Source organism: Epinephelus lanceolatus, chromosome 6 (genome assembly GCF_041903045.1).
Source record: "Epinephelus lanceolatus isolate andai-2023 chromosome 6, ASM4190304v1, whole genome shotgun sequence".
Lineage (NCBI taxonomy): Eukaryota > Metazoa > Chordata > Actinopteri > Perciformes > Serranidae > Epinephelus > Epinephelus lanceolatus.
This window is the reverse complement of record NC_135739.1, coordinates 29,665,411-29,691,457: the sequence shown is the minus strand read 5'-3', so window position 1 is coordinate 29,691,457 and position 26,047 is coordinate 29,665,411. Positions and strand designations below refer to the sequence as shown.

The 26,047-nt window shown below is 39.5% G+C and overlaps 3 protein-coding genes across 15 annotated transcripts in view; 1 reads left to right on the top strand and 2 right to left on the bottom strand.

The window, feature by feature from the left end:
- Positions 1-219: 219 nt before the first annotated feature.
- On the bottom strand, positions 220-3,762 carry pars2 (prolyl-tRNA synthetase 2, mitochondrial). Its single transcript, XM_033621102.2, has 4 exons — positions 3,615-3,762; positions 1,906-2,242; positions 1,485-1,730; positions 220-1,393 (listed from the first exon to the last, which is right to left on the bottom strand). The coding sequence occupies exons 2-4, from the start codon at positions 2,227-2,229 to the stop codon at positions 512-514; spliced, it is 1,452 nt and encodes a 483-aa protein (XP_033476993.2). The 5' UTR covers positions 2,230-2,242; positions 3,615-3,762; the 3' UTR covers positions 220-511.
- A 7,783-nt stretch (positions 3,763-11,545) lies between these two features.
- Positions 11,546-14,771, top strand: insl5a (insulin-like 5a). The gene is made up of 2 exons (XM_033622512.2): positions 11,546-11,823; positions 14,120-14,771. Exons 1-2 carry the CDS (start codon positions 11,652-11,654, stop codon positions 14,266-14,268), a joined length of 321 nt encoding a protein of 106 aa, XP_033478403.1. The 5' UTR covers positions 11,546-11,651; the 3' UTR covers positions 14,269-14,771.
- A 6,022-nt stretch (positions 14,772-20,793) lies between these two features.
- The window catches only part of sgip1a (SH3GL interacting endocytic adaptor 1a), an 89,556-nt gene continuing 84,302 nt past the window's right edge, over positions 20,794-26,047 (bottom strand). For all 13 annotated transcript variants that reach the window (XM_078168936.1, XM_078168942.1, XM_078168944.1 and 10 more), the window contains 5 exons: positions 25,718-25,853; positions 25,393-25,595; positions 25,182-25,246; positions 23,727-23,891; positions 20,794-21,075 (listed from right to left, as the gene is read on the bottom strand). In XM_078168936.1, the coding sequence (XP_078025062.1) occupies positions 21,053-21,075; positions 23,727-23,891; positions 25,182-25,246; positions 25,393-25,595; positions 25,718-25,853 (592 nt within the window). In that variant the 3' untranslated portion in view covers positions 20,794-21,052. The remainder of the gene's footprint in view (positions 21,076-23,726; positions 23,892-25,181; positions 25,247-25,392; positions 25,596-25,717; positions 25,854-26,047) is intronic.

Here is a 26,047-nt window from a genome sequence, read left to right as displayed (position 1 = left end):
CTTTTGTAAAGTATTCAGTGCTTACATACTGTGGTAATACTACTTTTGCTTAAAAATCTGAATAACTCCTTTCAGTGGAAATGGTTATGTATGTAGTTTTTGCTTTTCCCTAACTTTAAAGGACATGGTTGTATTTACAGTATTTACCAAATGCCAGCATTGACTAAGAGGTCAGTTATATGTTACTATTGCACATTATAACATGACAAAAAATGGTCATTTTTTTCTGTTCACCTCACCTCATTTTTATTTGTACTGGAACATGAAAAGCCACAAAAATTAATTGTGTATCACATCATGGTAACCAAATGCTATCTAATATCCTGAGGTCCATTATCAAGCAAATTCAAGTAAGTCATAGTCTTTATAACTTTGCAAAACAAAAACAGATCTTGCAGTCCTTTTAGACAAAACAAAACACACAAGGCTTTTGTGTTCTCTTCCCACCACCTCTTTGATTAAATCATGCACACAAATATAAAAACTTTATTTCCACATTGAGAGTTGTTTTTCATACAGTTTCCACTCTTCCCAGAAGATCCAACAGTCCATCTTTACTGAGAAAAATTGTCTCACCTGTCTGCTGACAGATCACCTCAAACCTGGGTGTTTCCTCCAGAGCTCCCTGTCCTACTACAATGACATATGGGTAGCCCAGTCTGCCTGCATCCTTCAGCCTCTTCCCAATGGTCATCTGCGCACGGTCATCAAGAACAACCTCACCTCTTAAACGTGGCAGAGTGTCTCCCAAAGTGTGAACCAGCTCCTCAGCTAAGACTGCTGCCTCATCCACCTTACTGCCCTTCTTTGGGGGTAAAACACACACCTGGTAAGGGGCGAGAAGGCCTGGCCAACGGATCCCCTCTTCTGTTGACAACACCTCGATGGCTGCGGCAAGAATACGGGTAACCCCAAGACCATAGCAACCCATCTCTGATATACTAGGCTTGTTCTGGGCATTGCTGAAGGTGGCATTGAATATGTGAGAGTATTTTTTACCCAGGTAAAAGGTGTGGCCGACCTCTACACCCTTTGACTCTACCAGTGTGCCAGTTTTACACTGTGGGCAGTCAGTTCTGTCTGATGACATGGTCTCTACGTTAGCAGAGAAGGAGCAGTTCCCACAAACCAGTAGCCGGTCCTCACCGATGTCGGCTGGCAGCTGAAACTCGTGGGAGAGTTTACCGCCGATATTTCCTGTGTCTGCCTGCACCTGAACGCATCGCAGACCCAGCCGGGCGAAGAGCCTGGTGTACGCCTGGCACACAGATTCATAGGTCTCGTAAGCTGCTTCTTCACTCACATCAAATGAGTACATGTCCTTCATGTAAAACTCCCTCCCTCGAAGCAGACCAAACTTTGGCTTTGGTTCATCTCTGAATTTGCGGGTGATCTGTTTAAAAAAAAAAAATAAAAAAATCATGATGTAAAAAAATGCAGCTTATTACAACAAATACACTGCAGGCAACAGGATTAAAGGCTACCTGATAGAGAAGCAGAGGGAGTTGTCTGTAGGAGAGTGTCGCCTGGTGAGCGACTAGAGTTGTCACTGCCTCCTCGTGTGTTGGACCCAAGCAGTAGTCAGCTCCATGACGATCTTTCAGGCGGAACAGCTCCTTTCCCATCAGGTCCCAGCGCTCACTGGTCTTCCAAAGATCAGCTGAGCACAAACTGGGCATGTCCAGCTTCTGCCCGCCAATCCCCTGCATCTCTTGGTCAATCACTCTCACCTGTTGATTTAAAACAGTAGTTATTACATGTTTCAGACCAAAATGAGAACATTTACAGTCAACCTTGTCTATTGGAGGGGACAGACTTTTCTTTATTTTTCTCAAAACATTTGTTTGTGGACATAACACAACTAGATTTACCATTTATAATTTCTTTAACAAAAACTAGTCTCACCAGCTTCTCCATGGAGCGGACAGTGGCAGGAAGGTAGTAGTAACAACCAGGATTTGACGGATGGATGAGCCCGGCCTTCTGCATGAGCCTTTGGCTCTTACAAGTCATCTCTCCTTGCAGCCGGCTGTCCTGTCCCATATCACGCAGGTTTGAGGGCTGGTAGAGGCGGGACACCAGGAGTGTGGGCTTTATACGTTTGGAGTTGGTGGAGGCAGGGACATTAGCATGCTCAGCACATCCTGAATGGTTCCTGCGGGGAAGTACTGAGGTTCTGTGGAGCCGCTGGAAGACTCTCGGCCAAATCTGATTCATTATGGGCTCCATGGTATGTCCAGACCTACAAGAGGGGACAAATTGGTTGGCAATGGAACTATTAGCTAATCAACAGCGAGTATATTATCAAGATTACTGATTAATCATTTTAATCATATTTACAGTTTTGGTAAGACAAAACAAGACATTTTGAGGCCATCATCTTGGGCTTAGAGAAACTGTAATGAGCATTTTCTCAGTTTTCGGATAAAAAAAAAATTCAACAGATTAGTAAATAATGAAAATAATAACAACATGATATTTGCTCATATCACAAAGTCTGCCATGATACAATTTCAATTCAGGGGCCTGTGATCGAAATGAGACAATATATAAAATATCCTTAATGTCTTTTTCTTAGCTGCTGCCTAAAGGCTTTCTTAAAGATGGCAATATAAGTATAACTATGTTTATTTAAGTACTTTCCTTAAATACAATTCTGAGGCACAACCACTTTACTTTTTTCTATTTTGCGTTCAACTTTCTGTATTATGTTAAAACCCCTTGAGATGTGCCATCTTACCAAAACTGATCACAATCACAACAAAACAACAGAGGAATTACAGAATAAGTAAGTAATCATAAAATGATAGAAATACAAATACAAGTGCGTCAACAGACAGACAGACAGGCAGCAGACAAAGAAACTAACTCACAAACGAAAACAAAAAAGACAAACCACAAACATAGATTCATAAAGAACTGCAAACACATACAGTGCAGTGTGAGTGGATCGTCAGTTACAGTCAGGTGTAGACATAATATATGAACATTAGATAAAGACAGCTTCATTGATAACAAGAGTAGTCCATCCCAAAGTAAGATGACAATGCATGCTTACAAATACCAAGTTTTTAAATGGACATGGACTATAGAAAATACATCTAGTATTGACATGTGAATATTAATCTACTTCATGATTTCAGAGGGACATATCTACTTTATACACTATAGACAACACAATGTGTACTTTAACCTTTTATACAACCTGCTAATAATACTAATGCACTTTTATATAGGCAGTATTCTCAATGCCTTTCACTTATAACATATTTTTAAAGTGGAGAACTACAGCTGAGTAAAAGGATCTGAGTGCTTCTTCCATCACTGACACAAATACACATGATCTATTGGTGAAGTTAAGGTCGTCACAACTCAGAATTTCCTTTATATGTATCTATTTAATCTTTGGAATAAGCTGCAGCTGTATTACACGAATGCAGAGGTTTGGTTGAAAGTATAGATGCTACAGATAGAAGGTGTCCACAACAGCGACAGTCCACAGAGACATGTTAACCAAACCCTGACAGTTTAGCACTTAAGCTAGCTGAGGTTAGCTTCCTTAGTTAGCACACAACGATGTATCTACGTACGCAGAACAAGCAAACAAGACTCACTTTGAGAGCGGCAACTACTGTCTGACTGTTCCGAGTAGATTATCTGAAGATATGTATAAAGACTTTCATTTCTAAGAGGTTGACAGACTGCACAACATTGAAGGTCCCCGCACCATACTGTCTTCTTCAGCGACAGGACCAGAGGCTCGTCGCGTTAGTGTCACACCGCCACCTGCAGGTGTGGAGGAGTAGCGACGCAGAGCCGGAGGCAGGGAGCGGGATGGCGACCCTCTGATGGACGTTTAAGGTGGTGTTAAATTGTTTTCCTTCCCTGACACATACATGAGAATATTAGAAACACATCTGAATACAGTGCAGTCCAGTAAAACACCATCACCATGACCACAATGCCACAGGAAAAAGTCAAAATATGTGACACTGTGGTGGGCAGTAATTTAATGAATATATGAATTAAAAATAGGAAAAAAATGTATAAACACGATTATAGTTTTTTAAAACACATTATTAAACTGTGGGTCATGTTAACCCAGGAAAGAGTTTGTACAATCAGTTCACAGAATTGGATTGATTGTATAACCCATCTTAGCTTGGTTAGTGCTGGGCCAAATATGGACTTACACAGCACAGGGTTGCTTTGACCCAGCATGTTAGGTTGTACAATAAACTCAATATTCTGCGTTAGGTTGCAGAAACAACCTAAACTGGGTTAAATTCATCCCAGCATTTTTCATAGGGTACATGACTGAACTAACACCTGTGATAATAAAGTACCAACAGTGGTGGATATACCTTAAAGCCATAGTAAAAGTGCAGATATCTAGTAGGATATTACTTTAGTAAAGTCTTAAAGTATCTGATATTAGCTGTATTAACTGTATGTCATGTCAGTAAATCGTAATATTAAATTTACTTAAGTATTGAAAACAAAAGTAAATTCTGTTAATAAAAAAGCGAGTGTTCAGAATTTTAAGAATTCAGTTTATTCTTTTTTAACATGTACACTACCTTAAAAAAAGGAGCCTACATTACACTTAAAGAAAAACAAAACCTCATAGGATTTAAAGAACAATTTTTTTCCAAGAGAGACCAAGCATTAGGCATCAGCTTAGGGAAATGTCTTATGTGTTTTCCTTTGAAAAAAAAAAGAAAATACATACACAATCAAAGATGAACAAGAATGGTTTCAATGTATCTGGGGCCCATTTGTAAGATATAAGCCTATCTTAGGGGCAAGGGTTTATCTTGTATGCAGGGGAAGCATAATTATAACCTCTGCAAAAAAATTAAATTTGATGTGTACAAAATAAATGTAATATACATTATGCAATGAACAACTTGTTATGGTGTCTGTCATATATAGAACCCCCAATGTTAATTAAATTATTCTTAGTCTTTTCCTTTTAATTCAACATCATTATTATTATTTTTATTTCTTCTTGTCGTTTGTGTGCCTATTTATTTATTTCTGTATATAGTCTACGTGTGTGTGTGCGTGCGCGTGCTATATTTTTTTCAATTATCTAATACAGCTTGTCACCATGTATGTAGTTATTTTAAAGACATTGCAGGACTTTGTAAACATTCATACATTTTGTATTTTATATGTTCTTTTCTTTTTGAATAATGTTGAAAACATAATGTTGAAAACTTAATAAACAGATTGCTGAAAAAGAAGATGCTTAGGGTAAATGTATTGGAGTAAAAGTAGGACATGAAGTGGAGTGAAAATTAAAGATGACAGAAATATAAAACTCAAATAATGTACAGATACTTCCAAAAAAAAAAAAATACTCAAGCACTGTAGTGAAATGTTATTACTTCATGACATTACACCATTGAGTACCAAAAATACATTTAAAAAAAAAAAAAAAGCAGTTGTATTGGATGGCATAAGACTGAAAAATAAAGCGAGTCAGCTCCACATAAAATGAGTGTTTCCTGTTGATCCAAAAGTTGATGACGTCACTGAGATGATGACTCTCTGGCTGGACCTTCTGGCAGTGGGCTTCAGGCCTGTGGTGAGTTTGACTACAGACCTGGCGTGACGATAACATCTTTATTATTTGCCACAAGGGCAAACATTATCTTGGAAGAGGACAGTGACAGACAAATGAGCCCAATCATCTCAAGACATCTGTGTGGGAGAGTGTAATGAAGCAAAGCTGCTAAGGAAGGGAGGCTGTGGGCTAAGATACAGTTGGACATAGACATAACAACATTGTCTCTGATGGAGGTGTATATTAAATGTAACATGGTGCAAAACATACAAAACAAATATGGGTATTTATTGGCTATAAAATTGGAGACAAAGAGGAGGTACATTACATTCGTTTGATAACCTTTGCTTACATTGTTTGGTAGAAAGAGAAGTCCCTATAAAGGTTACTTTTGTTGAAACCAAACACAGCATATGTAGGGTATACACTGTTGTGGTGTGACTGACTGAGTTTTTATTGACTTCACTATACTATCACATGTAATCTTTGCCTTTTGTTGACATTATACTGTACATCAGTCCAGTCAGTGCACTTTTGCGGGCTTTATAGCATTTTATGTTAGCAATTTGAAACCATTACTCCCTCAGTCAGTCGATGACACACAGACACATGACCATCAGCCCACACAGCAAACACACTGTCTCTCTGACTCGTCTCCCTTCAGGTGGACACCGTGGGGGGACATCGTTCAGTCTGCAGCTAACAGATTGATTGAAGAGGCATACACACACACACACACACACACACACAGATGTATTCCCAAGCCAATTAGGTTTGCGCCTGTTTCATCCATTTATCTAGAGCCTCTTGTTGTTGTAAGATTTGGTTCTCAGAGAAACAGACGACTGAATGTCTCCTTGAGATACAAACAATCTCATTAGGACAGATCTTATCAGTAAATGTTGCATTTTCCCATTTGGTTTTGTACAGAATATTTAATATTTGCTGTTACAAAGACTTAGTCCAAGGTTTCTGGGAATTTCAGTGTAAAATAAATAAATGAATCTGGCAGGTTATATATGATTTCATAGATTATTAAAGGTGCAAGTTTGGTTTCAGAGGTGAGGAAAACACAGTTAAGTCAGTTTTTCAACCAGAACATAAAAAGTGAATGCTACTTCATGTAGATCTATCTAACAAATAATATTTCATGGTGAAATTTGTTATCAGGCATCATATTAATGATGGCATGTAAAAAATGCTGCAATTATCCTCCTTCAAGTAATCTTAAGGTTCCCTGATCGATTATTTACCATTGTTTCCGATAAATAATGTATTTGCATCATTACCACAATGACCAGTCCTTTACTGTCTTTGACTTATGTTGTAGCATTTTTAGGAGAACATAAACTGTAAATAAAAAACTTTTAATAAAGTTAAGTTAAATTTTTTTCCTCTTATTTTTCTCAGGATGAAGCAATAACCTCCACAACAAGATAGGCAAGCCCACCCACAGAAATTGCCGGGCCCCTGAGAGGAACTTACTGAGTGGTGGTGGCTTCATAGGCTGTCTGCCCGTTTTTGATTTTTTTGTTTTGCTTTATTTTCTAATAAAAAAACAACACATTGCCCATTAATGTAATTTAAAATAGTACATCAGCTGCATATTTCTAAATCTAAGAAAAATAAATGTTTCCCTCTGTTTCTTCTCTGTGTGACAAGTGTCTAATGAAGCTACTCTAATACGCTGTTTTATAATGTGTATAAAATTTCCATACAATTTCAGACATTCTTGATTCAAGAACTGAACCTCAAACTATTACTTTTAATATTCCAGAGACATTTACCAACTTCACATCAGCTCAAAGACGACTTATCAACTATTTCCTTATGTCAGCTAAGAAATGCTTGCTGATGTTGTCGAGGGGTAAAAACATCCCTTATGTGAATATGTGGCTTGATGATGTTGTCAGTACTCTTGAGGTGGAGAGGATCAGATATATTAGAAATGAGCAGGTGAACTTATTTGACACCATCTGGCAACCTTTTATTCTATATCTGGAGAAGGTAACAGTGTAATGCTCTTTGCAGATACTTGTTATCAATTTAATGTAGGATCCTTTGATTTTGTTTTGGGTATTTCTTGTTTTTTTTAAAGATTATTTTGATTGGCTTTTTTCCTTTATTGACAGGACAGAAGGTGAAATGGGGAGACAGAGAGAGTGGGGACTGACATGCAGCAAGGGGCCGCGAGCTGGATTCGAGCCTGCAGCTGCTGCAGCAAGGCAGTGACTCTGTACATGGGGTGCCGGCACTATCCACTACGCTACCGACCCCCCCGAACATGGTTATTGCTGGCCTTTATGTAGTCTGAGAGGTGAGCATAAAAAGTCCAAATCAGTCTAAAAATATTTTGATCAGCTCCTCTCTTCTCTACTCCCGTACATTGGATTTTAATTCAACTCTATTGCCATTAAACCTGTGTACAATGAAACATAACCTTCTGTGATATTCATTGATGTAAAAATAGCCCTTACTTACAGTCCCTGACCTTCATGTTTTAGTGTCAGTTAAATTCTCAAATTCAGGCGTGACATTATGGTGGGACATTGAAGACATGAAGCCGCTTTGTAATTTGATAAAAGCTAACAACTTCCCAAAGCGATGGGAGGAAACCTTTTCTGGTTCACTGCAGCTGCTGCTAATTTTTGTGCCACATTTCTGTCATGTCTCTGTTAAACTGCACCAACACTGATCTTGTTTGAATTCAAGTCAGTTACCACTGATTTGGCTCAACACACAGCACAAACAAACAAAGTCAGTTAGATGTTATTTATTTATTTAATATAACAGAAGCACTTGTTTTCAGTTGGTTGCTCCAAATGGCATTTATTCAGTAATCAGGGTGGTCAGACAAAATTGAGGTCATTAGGACAAAATAAGTTGTAGCTCTGATTACAGCCATCAATGCTCATCAGCTCCAGGCATGTGAGGAAGGTGGTGAAACAGAAATGCTGTTATATCTCCATCAAAATCCTTTACATGTAACATACAGCAGTGAAGAGAATACAGACAAAATATCACAGAATTGTGTTTTAGCTCTCCTGAAAAAATTAAGAACAATCAGTGGAAAATGCAAGTATTTGATGAAACATTAAAAAGCACTGGTTGGACTCTCGTTGTGGTTTTGCCAAGATACCATAAAGAAAACAGGAGCCAGAGCAGCATCAAACAGGCACTGTCAGGCTAAATTAATAAACCTGCGTCTGCTGATACTGCATGATAACCTCACCTGAACTAAATAAGATCATTTAATCTGACAAAACAACCCGAACTCAAGGTTCACTTTTTGAACTATATATAAATATAAATAAGAAAATTGATGTTTTATGTGCTATAAAAAATATATTTTTTAATGCTGTTAAAACCACTACTGTTCAGTGCCTGTGCAAAAGCACTGAACCTTGCTTGTGACTCCTCAGCCTCCACCATCTCTCTTTCTACACCTCCCTCTTATACCCCCTCCACCAGTCAGCTCCTTCCTCTTGACTCCTCATCCCCCACATACACCTCCTCGTTAAACTATATATATTTTTTCAATGCACATGTTCCACAAAAATCTTGTCAAAAATATTGTTATTGTTAAAAACTGCAAGTTACATTCTAATAACACAAATCAATTCATTTACAGCCCAAACAGTCACTGCAGATATAAAATATAGCTAGCAATACATGATGTCCAGTTTGGTGGACAAATGATTAATTACATGAAATCAGTGCTTGGAAATCTTAACAGCCGTATAACTTCTTAGATGTTACCTGATGTTAACACATTTTATTTACCTGCATGGTCTCATATTATAGTAGGACTGTGATAAATGTCTAAGCTGCACAACATTTTTTGCGTTCCATCGGCCATCTTGGTTTCCAGAGATTTGTGTTGCACTTACAACACCTGGCCAGTGAGTGGCAGTGTATGATAAGATGCACTAGGGTCCGTAGCAGTGGCTTTTATGCAACTATAGCATCAAAACCCATGCATAGACAAGAAAATGACTTTTAAGTACCTGTCCCCTGTAGTGACCACTATGTGTAAAAGGGTTAAAACTGGTAAAACACTGAATAAAGCAGTTTCAAAAGAGCTTCTTGTTGCAGAGGGGCTGCTAACTTCAGTGGCCACCACAGAAATGCCAATGGCCCTATCCAGAGCCAGTTTTTGATTTGTCCATTCTGGGCTACTGTAGAAACATGGTGGTACATGCAACCATCTCCCATCTCCTCAGGTGTTCCCCAAGGCTCTGTCCTTGGTCCCATCTAGTTTATCATCAATCTCCTTCCTCTTGGTCTAGGGCTGCATGGTATATGCAGTAGACGGTAGAAATGATATAAATTTGGCCCACGGTAGAGATTTGCGCTCTACCGTCCTATCGTCGATGATGTCATCGCACCTGCCTCAGTTAGGGCTGGGCGGTATTCGCGGTGACGGTAACTTAACGCAGTAAACATGAGCCGCTGCTTTTGTGATTAACGTTACCTTCATACCGCAGTACTCCGGCTACGGCGGCAGAACGGGGCCCGGCGGCCAGCCGGCCTCACACACCTCCCTCGCTACGTCATGGAGGTGGCCTGGCCGACCACCAAACCCAGGCCCGCAGGAGAAGGGGGAGCCGCCGGCCCTCCCTCTTCCCTCTAACGTTTATATATACTATATAACGTTTTATACACAATAATTGATGGATTAGCAACCGTTTTACTTCTGGCAATAAATAGTTTCCATCCAAGACTTGTATGGCTTTTTCAATTGTTTTATTTAAGGTGTAAAAAAAAGAGAGAAGACAATACCGCAATATCATACCGTCACTGCATCCCCCCAATATAATACCGTGATATTGATTTCAGGCCATACCGCCCAGCCCTATCTTGGTCATATATTCTCTAAATACAATGTTGATTGATGTGTCTTTTACCCCTCTTAAATTTAACTGTCTGTTACTTGTTCTGTAAGGTGACCTTGAGTGCCCTGAAAGGTGCCTTTGAATAAAATGTATTATTATTATCATCATTATTACAACATTCTGATCTCCATAGACGAGGACCCACTCTGTATGTAGATATAAATGTTAATTCTAAAGTAACAAAAGCACAATGATTCTTATTTTCAGGTGATATTCAAAGAAGATAACATACTTACTTACTATAGTAATTTCTGCTCATATATAACCGCATAAATCCTGCACACTGGACCTTTAATCTTGTCTTTTATTTATATGGTGGTTGTACATGTAGCATTAGAGGAACATGATGTTTACTGACTCTGTGCCATATTGTTGACAGAGGTTTCCCCAGTCTCTTAGTGAGGTTTGGTTAGGCTCCATCAATCTGTTGAACTTGTCATTAATCAACTTTTTATTTTAATTAAGAAAAAGAAAAACAACAAAATACCTTTGATGTAGAAGTAAATTTGGTCCATTCTATTTTTATATCTTTGTTTTCTGCTCCCATAGGGCCAACCACACAGCACATCCAACTACACATAATATAATTTCATTGACATCCTAAGTGGGACCTCCACCGTTAATGATGGGACTGAAATGACACGCTGAGTATCACATCGCACCATCAGCAGCACCGTAATGACCTGCATGATGGGACTGTCAACATTGACTCTTTTCCTCTCGTATGGCCCAACCTGCTCGTAAAGACAAAGACAAACGGGCCATCAGAGTGTGGTAAACAGACGAAACATCTGTTTGGGAATCACTTTGCATCACTTAATTAAGCATGCGGTGCAGCGAAGGTCAGTGCAATCACAGCCTCAAATCACATTATCACAGAGGAGGATGATGTGAGTGTCAGCTGAAGGTTGTAAAAGGTTGATGGTCGTCACTCTCTCTTAGACGGCTAAAAATGGTGATGGTGGAGATGACCGGAAACATAAAATGACAGACAGAGTGAGGACTGTGTGTGTGTGTGTGAGTGTGATTGGGATGGGCTAAAGAGAGGAAAGGTGGATGGTATATAACACAGGGAGATGCAAGCCGTGGATCAAGACAGAAGACAGGACAGACAAGACGACAGAAAAGAGAGCAGCTGAAGTAGTTTCAGGAACAAAGACATAAACCTCTGTCAGGTATCCAGCATGCGTGCTCTGGGGGTTCTGCCTCTGCTGTTGTGTGCAGTGGTGTGTGTGGTCCAGGTGAGAGCAGAGGTGAAGGCGGTGAAGCTGTGCGGTCGAGAGTTCCTGCGGGCTGTTGTTTACACCTGCGGAGGCTCTCGTTGGAGGAGATTCCTCAGTGAGTCAGACATGGACGGTGAGACGACTTCTTTTATTCTTAGATCTGTCACAGACATGGTGATCAGTGGTATTTTTAGGTACCTTTTTCCTCCTGGATTCAGGATGAAACTTATAGACAGTTTCTTGCATAATGCAGAATAAAAAATAAAAATTTTCTTTCACTGTGTAGATTTAGCTTACTGTTTCAAGTCTGTCCTAAAACAATACACAAGAGCCCAAATTTTGCTAGCTGTAATCATGGCTCCTGTTCATACTGACCATTTAGAGGTCTGTTTTCAGTGTAAGTGATGGGGAACAAAATCCTGAAGTAAATATGAGGCTTCAGCTGTCTGAGTTAGACCAATCAAACTGATATATTACTACTGTCCCTCCGCTGCAGCTCCACAAGGAGACACATAGAGGGAATTACACACTAAAAAAACTGGAACTTCTGGAATATATTTTGCACAAAACTAAGATTGTGCATTTTTATCACTTACATTGGATCAGTGTGAGCAGGAGAAATGATGATGGCAAGATAAAGTACTGGTTAAATGCACATATGAATCTTGACTTGTTTTGAGACAAATTTGTAAAACTGAATTTATCCTTCAAACCTTTAAGGTAGATGTACCTCAGCGCTTCTGCTAGTTTGTACTTTTTATTTATTACTATCTGTTTTATGAGTCTCTAAATGAGACTTCCTGAATAAAAACCTCTTAACACTGAGTAGCTATATGGTTGTTAAATGATCCTATTCCACACTGTACGTGTCTCATGTACATGTTCTGTATCAGCTTATTTTAGCTCTTTATGAAAAGTTATTTTGTGAAATATTTCCTCAAAATTCAGCCTGACATAACCAGTTGTTGCCTAAACTTTGGGTTCTCAACTTGATTCTAAATTACAGTTCTGTTGATGTGAACAAACATAGGATCTACTACTACTGCTTGTTAAGGGTTTAACTACTCTACAACTGAGTCTGGTAAGGGTGAGGAAGACATGAAGATAGTGTGGGATGTCCCTGCTTATTTTGCAGATTTTTAAAAAAAAAAAAAAAAAATGAATCCTGCAGTTTGTATCCTTGTGTTTATTAATTTCTTTAGGTTTTCTGCAAAAGTTGCCCTTTATAAAATCTCATCTTATTTATCTGACTAAAACTCCTTTTTTTCAGCACCATTTATATTTTGGTGTTAGTTTCACTGACTCAGGCATCAAAATTTAAACCCACTTAACGGCTGAGTATTTCTGCAAAGTCGCATATTGTTTCTGAATGTGACCGTCAGCTTTCTACTGATTCTGTGTACACACTGGAATATACTGTATACCAGTGGTTTTCAAACTTTTTGTGCCCATGATACACCAAAGGACAAGCCAAAATCTCAAGGCACACCTATATTTATATCTGTGCACAATAGCTTTTATAAGGTGTGTTATCACTCTTATCATGACATCAAGGTTTGTTTTTCTTTACTAATATCAAATAACAATTGACAACCAACTATTACTCAGGAAATATTGGACAAAATTATTCAAGAATTAATTTTAAACTTTACAAAATTACATCAGAGCACCAATAACACATCCATTTAAATGGGAAATAATGTAAGATAATGTGATGTGCCACACACTTATCATTCCCATGTGTGAACGGTGACAAATAGCTTCCCAGTGAAGGTTTATTGAATTAAATTACATTTTTGACTTTTTACACAGTCAAGTAAAAATCCATTTATAACTTTTTGTATAGCCCCAGCTAAATATCGCAATAATAATGTGCGGTTGTCACAAAATCCCACGGCATGCCTGGATTTGCATCACAGCACACTATTTGAGAACCACTGCTGTGCACTATTAATTCAGTGGCTGCAGTGCAGTGGGTGTGCAGGCAGACAGGTGCCCCAGCACAGAGACACTGTCTGCTGTTTTACCTTATTAGGCTTCAGGATCCCACATATTATGATTAAATGCTGCGGCGGTCTGTTCCCTGGGCAGCCGCCTCTCTCTCTTGCTGTCACATACAAACAAACCCAGTTAGCCTATCAGTTGTGCTGATTAGAAAGAGAAAAGTGACACTGTAGAAGACAAATAGCACCGAGTTAATCTGCACAGTCATTTAGAGTTTCCTTTTTTAATGGGCACATAAACCTCATTTACACAAGAAAGACTGATCTGAAAACAGTTGGTCATCCATCATTCTGTTGGAGAAAAATGTCAAACAAGTTATTTTGAAAAGAGTTAAAGTGTGTAAAACTTGTTATTGGACTGAATTAGAACAATGTATTTTATGTTACGAGTGTTTCTTTAGCATTTGATGTGATTTGTTGCTCCAGGTTTGCCCACAGGGGAGCAGAACAGTTTGGAGAGCCTGAGCAGCAGCAACCCGGGCTCCGAGCTGACCAGACGGGATATCAACAACATACTGACCACCGTGTGCTGCCAGGTGGGCTGCAGGAAGAGCGACCTCACCTTCCTCTGCTGAGAACAACCCCCCCTTCTCTCTTCTTCTCCCTCCAAAAGGACTCTGCTCTCTCCCGTCTCGCCTTAGTAGAAACCAAATCTGAATCAAAACCCTGATATGATCAATGTATTGTATGTACAATAAAGCTCTACAGTTTTCCTAATTGCTTTTGATATTTGTTTTGGTTATTACTTTGATGTGAATGTGGAACACATCTGTGAGCATGTTTCTGAACCCGAGCTGGAAGATATGTGCAAATTTAAAAAATATATTTTATTATAATATAAATGAACCTCTGAGAATGAGGAAGCTAAGTTCAGGTAAAATCACTCAGGAACTATATCACTTCCCACTCAGAGAGGACAGATGTCTCAGCCTGGGCTTGTGTCCTGTGTGTAGCCAGAATCCACAGGGTTGAAGGTTTGTACAATTTCCATCTCTGCTTTATTGTATTTAGAGGAAACTTGAGCTGTATTCTATCATTTTGCTGTTTTTGTCAAATAAATGTTCTTGCATGGGGCTTACACTCTAGCATGTTTCTTAAAACTACAGTCCTGACCACTACTGAACAATATTAGCGCAAACCTAGCGTCAATAAGATCATCACGACATCAACATTAGCACAAGCCTATGGCATTTTACATTGTATAAATTAGCCTAGCAACAAGCAGATATTTCCTTTGCCCATATGAAGCCAGGATAAATCACACACAAGACTTAAAATGCTATTTTGTGGAGGCTTTATTGTCTTCACAATCTATTGTTTCTTATCTGTGGTTTCAGCTGACAAGAATAGAAATGAAATCTGTGTAGCTACAATGTGTAGTTACCTTTTTTGGGGAGATGAAAGTCAGGCTACGGCAAAGGGTATGGTGAAGACTTTACATCGACGGAAAGCCTACACTGTAGATACGGCGTCGATTCAACGCAGAAGTATAAATCCCGTAGGCATAGGCTCTACGCTGACACAGCGAGAGGCGGGGTGGAGTATCCCAGGGCTGACGACAGACAACCATTCACGCTCACATTCACAACTACGGCCAGTTTAGAGTCACCAATTAACCTGCATGTCTTTGGATTGTGGGAGGAAACCGGAGCATCTGGAGAAAATCCACGCTCTCATGGGGAGAACAAGCACCTCAGGAATCAAACCTGCCACCCCAGGTTCGAACTAGGAACCCTCTTGCTGTAAGGTGCTAACCACTGCATCACTGTGCCACCCAGTTTTGCAGGTATTTGGTCAGAATCCAAAGAATAGGACAAATAAGAATTCATCCTGAGGTGACTGATACATTGATGTACTTTGCAATTTTATGGGAATCCATCAAACAGTTGTTGACACAAAACCTTACCTCATGCTGGTGCCAGATCATCAGAGTTGTTGTGATAGCCTACATCGCTTTAAAAACTTTGAATATCTGTAAAAATGTTGGTGCTGATTTTGCCCGATATTTTACAAAGTTAAAAATTTGACTTGGTGGTACTAGATGAAATCCAGTGGATCACATCAGTCACTAACATTCATCCTCTGGGGACCATGAATATCACGACAATCCAATTCACAAGATATTTCAGTCTTGATCACATTAATGGACCATGCTGCTACTGCCTAAGAAATACAGTCAGGTCCATAATTATTTGGACAATGATACAGTTGTCATCATTTTGGCTCTGTACACCACCACAATGGGTTTTAAATGAAACAATGAATACCTGCTTAAAGTGCAGACTCTCAGCTTTCATTTAAGGCTTTTTTCAAAAATGTAGTATGAACTGTGTAGGAATTACAACCATTTCTTCACACAGTCCCCCGACTTTAAGGGCTCATAAGTATTTGGACAAACTAACATAATCATCAATTAAACAGTCAGTTTTAATACTTGGTTGCAAATCCTTTACAGTCAATGACTGCCTGAAGTGTTGGACACATAGACATCATCAGATGCTGGGTTTCTTCCCTGGTGATGCTCTGCCAGCCCTTTACTGTAGCCGTCTGCACTTCCTGCTTGTGTTTTGCCCTCAGTTTTGGCTTCAGCAAGAGAAACGCATGCTCAATTGGATTCAGGTCAGATGATATGACTTGACCATTGCAGAACATTCCACTTCTTTGCCTTAAAAATGTCTTTGGTTGCTTTTGCAGTATGCTTCAGGTCAATGTCCATCTGCACTGTGAAGCATCGTCCAATGAGTTTTGAAGCATTTGGTTGAATCTGAGCAGATAATGGTGCCCCAAACACTTCAGCTTTCATCCTGCTGCTCGTCAGCAAGACAAGACTTCACTAGAATAAATACAGAGGGTTTATCACAAGATGCAAACCATTGGTTAGCCTTAAAAATGGAAGGCCAGATTAGAGTTAGTCAAAAACCATCTAAAAAGCCTGTACAGTTGTGGAACAGCATACTATGGACAGATAAAACAAAGATCAACTACCAGAATGATGGGAAGACAAGAGAAGGAAGAAGGGAAGGAACTGCTCATGATCCAAAGCACACCACCTCATCAGTGAAGCATGGTGGAGGTACTGTTATGTCATGGCCATGTATGGCTGCCAGTGGAACTGGTTCTCTTGTATTTATTGATGATGTGACTGCTGACAAGAGCAGCAGGATGAAAGCTGAAGTGTTTGGGGCACCATTATCTGCTCAGATTCAACCAAATGCTTCAAAACTCATTGGACGATGCTTCACAGTGCAGTTGGACAATGACCTGAAGCATATTGCAAAAGCAACCAAAGACATTTTTAAGGCAAAGAAGTGGAATGTTCTGCAATGGCCAAGTCATATCATCTGACCTGAATCCAATTGAGCATGCGTTTCTCTTGCTGAAGCCAAAACTGAGGGCAAAACACCCAAAACACAAGCAGGAAGTGCAGACGGCTGCAGTAAAGGGCTGGCAGAGCATCACCAGGGAAGAAACCCAGCATCTGGTGATGCCTATGTGTCCAACACTTGAGGCAGTCATTGACTGTAAAGGATTTGCAACCAAGTATTAAAACTGACTGTTTAATTGATGATTATGTTAGTTTGTCCAAATACTTATGAGCCCTTAAAGTTGGGGGACTGTGTGAAGAAATGGTTGTCATTCCTACATGATTCATACTACATTTTTGAAAAAAGCCTTAAATGAAAGCTGAGAGTCTGCACTTTAAGCAGATATTCATTGTTTCATTTAAAACCCATTGTGGTGGTGTACAGAGCCAAAATGATGACAACTGTATCATTGTCCAAATAATTATGGACCTGACTGTATATAATACAGCTACTTCTTGGCATATTATGAGAAAGACTAAATAATACAAAGAAAACCATAAACAGAAACTTCCAGTTATAACTTTTATTGGTTTTGGAAAGAAGCAAACTAAGTTTCTCAGTTCATCTTAGCGTTGTTATGTACTGTACAAACAGCTTGCACATGTGTTTGAGGTTAACGGTACAGAACCAAAAAGCATTCTGGCTTATAGCACACATAAACACACTCCCTGCTCTCTTCTCAACATTAATACAGGTAACTGACACTCAGCACAACACGTCAATGCAGCACTACCTATCATCATAGATGCCCCACCTTTTACTGCATGCTCTGCATCCAATAATGAATTACTGCAGGACAAATTCAGCACAGAGATGAAGATCTGGAAAAGTTTTGTTCCTTTTTTTCCCCCCCCAAACTGGATGATGCAGCAAACAGACTGAGAGTGACTTTTGTACTGCAACATGACTTCCAAATGGAAAGACATTTAAACTTAGTGTAGTGGTGATTTAAAACAGATGCATGATGGGGGATGTTTGTGGTGGGCCTCTGTAGATAATGCTGTAGTGACTGTTGCGCTGGAGCTTTAAGATTCACGTAGAAGGTTACAGCTTCCTGTCAACCATGTTGATCCAACTAGATGAAGGACTAACATGACTGAAAGCAAAATGTTACCAAACTAATGTGGGAGCTAAATGGCACCAATCATCATCACCTTGCATTGATAAAATAAATGCAACCTCAGAGTAATCCACATGGAGTCTGCACAGGAATAAATCTGTTAAAAACAAGTCTTTTATTTGAACTGCACAGCTCAAATCTGATCTTTTTATTAGCCAATAACTATGTTAAAACTTTGTCCAATTAAAAATACGCTATCATTTAATAGGAGTATTGACACGTTGCTAATAACCTGCTTGTCCTACATTCAGCCTAACATGGTTCTACGATGGCTCTGAAAGGATTCTGATTGGTTGCATTTAGCAGAATGCCGACACACAGTACAGTACGGAGATCTTCGGCTACGCTTCACACACACTTTTTGTTCTTCATGTCGAGTGTCAGAGCATTCAGGAAGTTCAACATCATCAGCACAGTGTTTATTACACATTAAACAATATAATATTTTTTCATTTTTATCCGTTTTAAAAATATTCAGCTTATTCTCCTTAACAGAGGACTGACTGTCCGGGGTACACACACATAAAATACAAAAAAAAAAAGAAAAAAAAAAAAAGAAGAAGCATTTTGGTCAACTTAACCTCGCTCCACAACCTCATTCAACTCATGTCATCTCACAGAGACCATTACGATTATGCAAAATAAAGCCATGGATTCAAGCGCTGGTTGGATGATCGGGGGATGTGCTCATGATATAATCAGGGAGTTTAGGTACCACTGAGGTGAATGGAAACAGGTCAGAAAGCAGTTCAGACATGTGGTCCAAGTTGAGGAAATAGCTGAATGTGGGAACTGAGAATGCTGGATTAATATAAGAATGTTTTCTGATGAGGTCTGAATTAAAAAAACAACAAAAAAACAAAAAACAAGCTGGTCCCAGTAAACAAATCCTGTTCCAGTGGTGGTACCACAGTCACCAAACGTCATCACTGCTGTTGAGAAAAACTGATTGCTTTTGTCTTGACCTTATTAAAAGGAAACGTTTGACAGTTTGGGAAGTTTGGACGCAGACACGATTTCGTGATGCGAATATCAAATGTTTAGCTGGAGCTATGAGACGGTTAGCTTAGCTTAGCATAACAGACTGGACACACACTGTTAGCCTGGCTCAAACTAAATGCTACTGCTAACGATGCTAAAGTTTAGCAGGTATAATATTTACCATGTCCACCATCTTAGATTAGCGTGTTAGCATGCTAACATTTGCAAACTAGCAAAAGTAAGCTGAGCCTGATGGAGAAGCATTTAGTTTTGCAGGTGATCATAAATGTATTGGACAAGTAATATTTGACTGGATGGTGGCGCTGCAGGAAATGTTAAGAAATCTTCAAACATTTTATATCTTGTTAAAATCAGGCTAGCTGCTACCAGTCTTTATACTAAGCTAACTGTCTCCTGGCTCCAGCCTCGTGTTGAACAGACAGATCTCCCAAAATGTCAAACTAACTCTTTGAAGTGTGGACCTTGCCCATGGTATAACTAACTCTACATTAACACTGCTTTCACGAAGCATAACACAGCATCCAGGAAGATATTTATCTTTTTTCTTTAAATTACCCCCCCCCACCCATATATAGCTCAAATCTTCTGTTGCACTCGAGTTAAAAAATTATATCTGAAATAAATTCAAAAATTATACCTCATACTGTACACAGGTTACCCAACTACACAGATAACAAAAAAAGAGAGTTCAAATATTTATACCTTTAAGGGTTCTGAGTTGCGTGATACCATTCAAATTCTATTCGTATACAGAATCACGTTTTATACAACAAAATCATTGTCATCAATAAATAAAAATAGAATGCTGTCATGTACTCTGGAGTCTATCACTGCTGTCCTGGGAACAACAGAAAAGGCTATCTGACAATACGAGGAAAACACCAAACGCCCTTTAAGATATATATTATTGATTTAAAATGACACTTTGTACACTTCTTTTGTTCTGACGGGAAACAGATTTTTCTTATTTTGCAACCAATAAACTGATTTATCATTGCAGCTGCCTAACTAGCTAAAAACTTCTCCGCCACTGTATCTTCCAGAGAAATAAAATTAACAGTTTGATTGACTGATCAGTGCATTTATATTAAAAAGGATGTGATCCAAAGTTGTGTGACCCTGTAGTACCAGTAGGTGATGCATGAAACATCTTTTATTCAACTGCTTGTGACAACATGAGTCAAAATGCATCAGTAAATGCGTTCACCTGCTGGCAAAACGCGCAAATGGCTGCCGTCAGTGCGAGACAGTGAGGACTGCTGTCTCAGGCTTTGCGCTCAGACTGTGACAGAAGGATTTTTTATGTAGCTGATTTCTTTGTCTGGTAATCGTATATAGTGCTTCAACTTAAACTAGTCTAACTTTGGGAAATCAGACTTTGTCAGAGGTTGAGGTGAATGTCTGACTGCAAGGATCTTATTCATGGGTGTTTTTACAGCCAAATCTTCCTGGACTCTAGACAACAAACAGCTCGTCACCAAGAGTTCAAATCTGGCCCAGACTCTTTCTGTCCATGTCTTCTGTCAGGCAGCTGCAGTGAAACTTTAAAACAACACCACCACACATTGACCAGAGGAGGATGGAGACAGAGGCACAGACTTCAGAGGGAGGAAGAACCCAGGTGTCTAACTGCAGCAATACAGATGTCATGAAATGAATACAAATACGATAATTACATGACCTAAAACAGTTTCCACGATGCTATATGCAAGTTATACAATACTGCTGGGTAGGCTGCGGACCTGTCGTGTGGGTTCAAAAAAGGTTTACGGAAAGTCTGTCGTCTGGTGTCGGTTCGTCCTCTGTCCTCAATGTCAACCTCAGTCCACTGCGATTGTTTTTTTACAACAGTGCTGTTCTCAGTAGCATGGGTTAATTGTCGGCCAGGTATTTTCCTGAAAAACAACGATGAAATGTTTAGGTTATGCTTCAGTCATTTCTGGATCTTCTATAGATGTACTATTGAAGGTGGAGTCTGCGATTCTAATCCAGTAAACTTTTTAACTAATCTGGCGAATATCTCCTTAAAGGGGATTTATACTTGTGCGGCAGACCCTACGTTGTAGCCTACGCACGTGGCCTATGCAGTTATGAGCATTTATACTTGTGCTATGGTGTGTCTGTGTCACTCTGCAGTAGGGCTGGGCGGTATGGCCTAAAATCAATATCACGGTATTATATTGGGGATGTGGTGACGGTATGATATCACGGTATTGTCTTCTCTCTTTTTTTTTTACACCTTAAATAAAACAATTTAAAAAGCCATACAAGTCTAGGATGGAAACTACTGTCAGAAGTAAAACGGTTGCTAATCCATCTATTATTGTGTATAAAACGTTATATAGTATGTATAAACGTTAGAGGGAAGAGGGAGGGCCGGCGGCTCCCGGGCCCCCTTCTCCTGTGGGCCTGGGTTTGGTGGTCGGCCAGGCCACTTCCATCACGTAGCGAGGGAAGTGTGTGAGGCCGGCTGGCCGCCGGGCCCCGTTCTGCTGCCGTAGCCGGAGTACTGCGGTATGAAGGTAACGTTAATCACAAAAGCAGCGGCTCATGTTTACTGCGTTAAGTTACCGTCACCGCGAATACCGCCCAGCCCTAACTGAGGCAGGTGCGATGACATCATCGACGATAGGACGGTAGAGCGCAAATCTCTACCGTGGGCCAAATTTATATCATTTCTACCGTTTACCGCATATACCACGCAGCCCTACTCTGCAGTTACACCTCCAAAACACTTGTTGGCAGCAAGGTTTCTGTCAAGTGCTGTAAAGTTTAGTTGATTCAAAACACCTAAAAGACACTTTAAACATGGGCTGAATAGAGACAATTTCAAACACAAGTACACAAATCAGCTTCACTATAACTCACAGCATTCACAGACAAACACTTGACTGTTGCTGGACACATTTTCCCCACAAATAAAACATGCTAATGTATTTAGCACAAGCCTACGGCATTTTACATTGTATAAATTAGCCTAGCGGCTAGCGGACTTTTCCCCTACTCATATGAAGCCAGGGACAACAGCAACATTATGTAATATTACAGAATTCGGTTTTCCAAACAAATACAACATGCTATTGTTTTTAGCACAAGCCTATGGCATTTTACATTGTATAAATTAGCCTACTGGCTAGCAGACTTTTCCCCTACTCATATGAAGCCAGGGACAACAGCAACATTACATAATATTACAAAATTCGGTTTTCCAAACAAATACAACATGCTATTGTTTTTAGCACAAGCCTATGGCATTTTACATTGTATAAATTAGCCTAGCGGCTAGTGGACTTTTCCCCTACTCATATGAAGCCAGGGACAACAGCAACATTACGTAATATTACAAAATTCGGTTTTCCAAACAAGTACAACATGCTAATGTTTATATCACAAGCCCATGGCATTTTACATTGTATAAATTAGCATAGTGACGAGCACAGTTTTCCTCTGCTCACATGAAGTCTGGATAAATCCTGACGTATAAATCCCTGAGGGATAAATCACACACAAGACTTAAAATGCTATTTTTGTGTAGGCTTTAATGTCTTTACAATTTATTTATTTTTCATCTGTGATATTCAAGTAAATAAAAGCTTAGGTTCCACTGAAGGAAATGGTTTTCATCTTAGAAAAATAGGCAGGAGGTTTACGTTGCCACGACGCGTAGTTACATTTCTGAGGAGGTGCACGTCAGGCTCTGGCAAAGGGTGAGGCATAGATTCGACGCAGAAGTATAAATTCCACCTTACACTCTGCTAGCTGACTACTCTGTGTGGTGAGATAAAACTCTGGTGTTTATACACAGCCCTGGCTCCGTAAATGGGATCCAAAATGGTTAGGATCAAGCTACACAACACTATGACAGCTACTTTCCGTCTTCCATGTCCTCTTCTATGAGAAATGGAGCTACACCATGGTAGTAATAAAAGATAAATAACAGTGGAAATACTACCAGAGTTTCTGAAGGAGCACTGATGGGAGGGTGTATTTGTTTATATGTTGGGTTCAAATATCACTGATCTTCCTCCAGGATCACAGACTCCACCTTTAATCTCAGAGACAGTTACTACAGTAACCACAAGCTGCATTTCTACATAATAATGGAGGTAATGACAATTAACCTAATGTATAGAAAGATAATTTGAGCCATACACACAATCTGTAGCACAGAAACATTTTTTGCAAGTATAACATAAGAAAAGTGGCTGGACTTAGTTTACTATTTGTAAAACAAAATACATACACCAGTTGACTGACCTCTAACTAGTTGGAATAAACTAAAAGATACCTCTCCTAACAAAATAAAAAATAATGTATAATTTACCCCTACACAAAGCATTTTAAAGTATAAATAAATAAATAAATAAATAAATATTCCTCATCTTATATTGGTATTTAACATCAAACAATAATGAGTCAAACGATCAAACAATTTAAAACATCACTGCAGGTTTATGAAGGATTGATCTACTGGATGAGATAATGCTAGTTGCTGTGATCATTTGTGTTTGGTTTTAATATGTTGTTCATAAAATGCTTAACTGACCTGCGGCAAACCTCTTCTTGATGAGAGAGAAGCGGTATCCTGGCCCAGCCAGTTCAATGTCACAGCCCGACAGGGTGCTGCCCTCACTGGTGAACTGCACCGCCAGTGGGGCCGGTTTACTGGGACCTTCTGTTAGCTGAAAGCGTGCTAACAACGATCCCACACCTGAGGGAAGACAGCAAAATTAGAAAGACATCTGTCAGCCACGAGGAATGACTTCATGGACAGTGACGTGCACAAGGGAATCAAGTTCAAAGATCCCAGTGAAAACAGCTTTGGAAACTAAATGTTGGCTCTGATTTAACAGTATGAAAGATGAACATAGCAGCTCTGGATGACGACAGACGTTGCTATATTTAATCTCTCATTGCTGGAACAGGCTTTTGTATCAAAGCCTGTTCAATGTCAAAATATGTGCTAGATAAAGACTCCAAGAAAACACAGAATGAAAACCATTTGAGAAGAAAATTACAAATCATACGAGCGATACAGATGTAGAGTATTACATTTAAAAATCATCCTTGTTGAAAAGAAGCCAGGCTAAACTGATCATATTTGAGCCTGGTTACGTTTTCTATCTTAAACATAAGTCCATAATGTAGTTTACTGTCCTTGTCCTGGAAACCAGGTGAGCCCTGGAGGCTCTCTGCTTTGTAATATATGAAACAGGCAACTGACAATTTAAAGTACATCAGATGACGTCAGATTGCACAAATAAAACTGGGCTTTATCAGTTGAAAACGTGTGTACATATTCCACTGTAGCTGTTATACCAGACACCGATTTGAAACATTCAACACACACACACAAAGCCACAGCGCAGTGAGACGTCATGCTGAAAAAACAGTCATAAAACAGCAAATCAAGAGGTTTGCTCAAGTAATTGTGAAACAATTTGTAGACAGAAGAGGGCGCTGTTTACTTCAAGCAAAGCTGACAAGCACCCATCTCTTTCTGAAGGGCATCATGTGCTATACGCTTTTTTTCTCCATAACCTGCTTTATTGCATCTATGGCTCCTCGTGCAGGTCCTAGTTCAGTGTTAAATGCCTGTAGGATCAGAAGAATGTCTGTAGGCTGTACGGACTTTTCTTTTTAACCTCGGTCTCTTTCCACCTCATTTCTCCAATCTATGGTCGTCTCTTTTCCAGTTTTTGATATAACAACAGCAGTACATTTATGAGAACAATTACTAATTCTGTCATGTTTGAACACACAGGGCAAACTCTGAAATGTGACTCAATCTCTTCCAGGCTGATACAATCTATAGATATAGATGATATAGATACAAAGAAATGTCAATCCCAGCCCTGGAGGTACTATCAGATGATTTTAAAGCCAGGATTATGCTTCTAATATTATAAGATTTCAACACAATACAATAAACAGAATTCATCACAAGTCTATTTTGAATATTACTAAGCGATATGTGTTACTTTTATTTTACTGTACGTACCTCCGTTTTCAGATTTCTGTGAGATATCAGGAATCTTCCACAGGATTCTTTGCTGCTCAGCATTCCTGTCAAATTCATGAGGACAGACAATCCATTTAGGAAGCTCCTGATGTGACCAATTACAAGTCAAAGTCCAACCATCTTAAAGTAAAAACATTTTTTGCAGATACTATGTACAAATTTGTGAGTTATAACAAAGTGAAGACTGTACCATGCAGCAGGAGGTAAGACAGCCTGTAGTTTTGAAACCCCTCCGTCGACAGGGACGAGGAACTGGACGTTGTTGAGGGCCATCGGCGTCGTCATGGCCTCCCCGTTGTATTTGTAGTCTATCCTCAGGTCAGTGCTGGTGGGCTCACATCTCCAGCTCACCGCTAGATTCAGAGGAATCGACTGGAGCCCCTCCGCCGATACCTGCACACAGATAAGCAAGAAAATAAACATAAATAAATAATAATAATTTGCCAAAGTTGCTGTGTAGCTCTCAGCGTAGTGAAGTCAAGTCATAACTCTTGAGGAGGAGAGGGCAAATTCACCTGATACTTGAGCATGTCCACGTTGTAGTATGTCGCCTGTGGCTTCTGCTCTGCCACCTTCTTTAAGTGGGATATCAGGTTTGGCATGTTCACCCAGAAGTCCTTGGCATTGGCCTTGGCTTGTGTGGTGGTGTCGCTGATGGGGGAAGCATGTCGAAATAAAAATTAAGAGTGCAATGAGGAATGTTTGACAAGAAAAACAAACTTATTTTGGCTTTAACAAATTTGGCAACATTGACTTTCACAGCTTGAGTTTGACAGGCTGTGATCAGCATTTTTAATTTTAACAATTCACCACTAGGGGGCATGCTTTACACTTGTTTAAGTAAG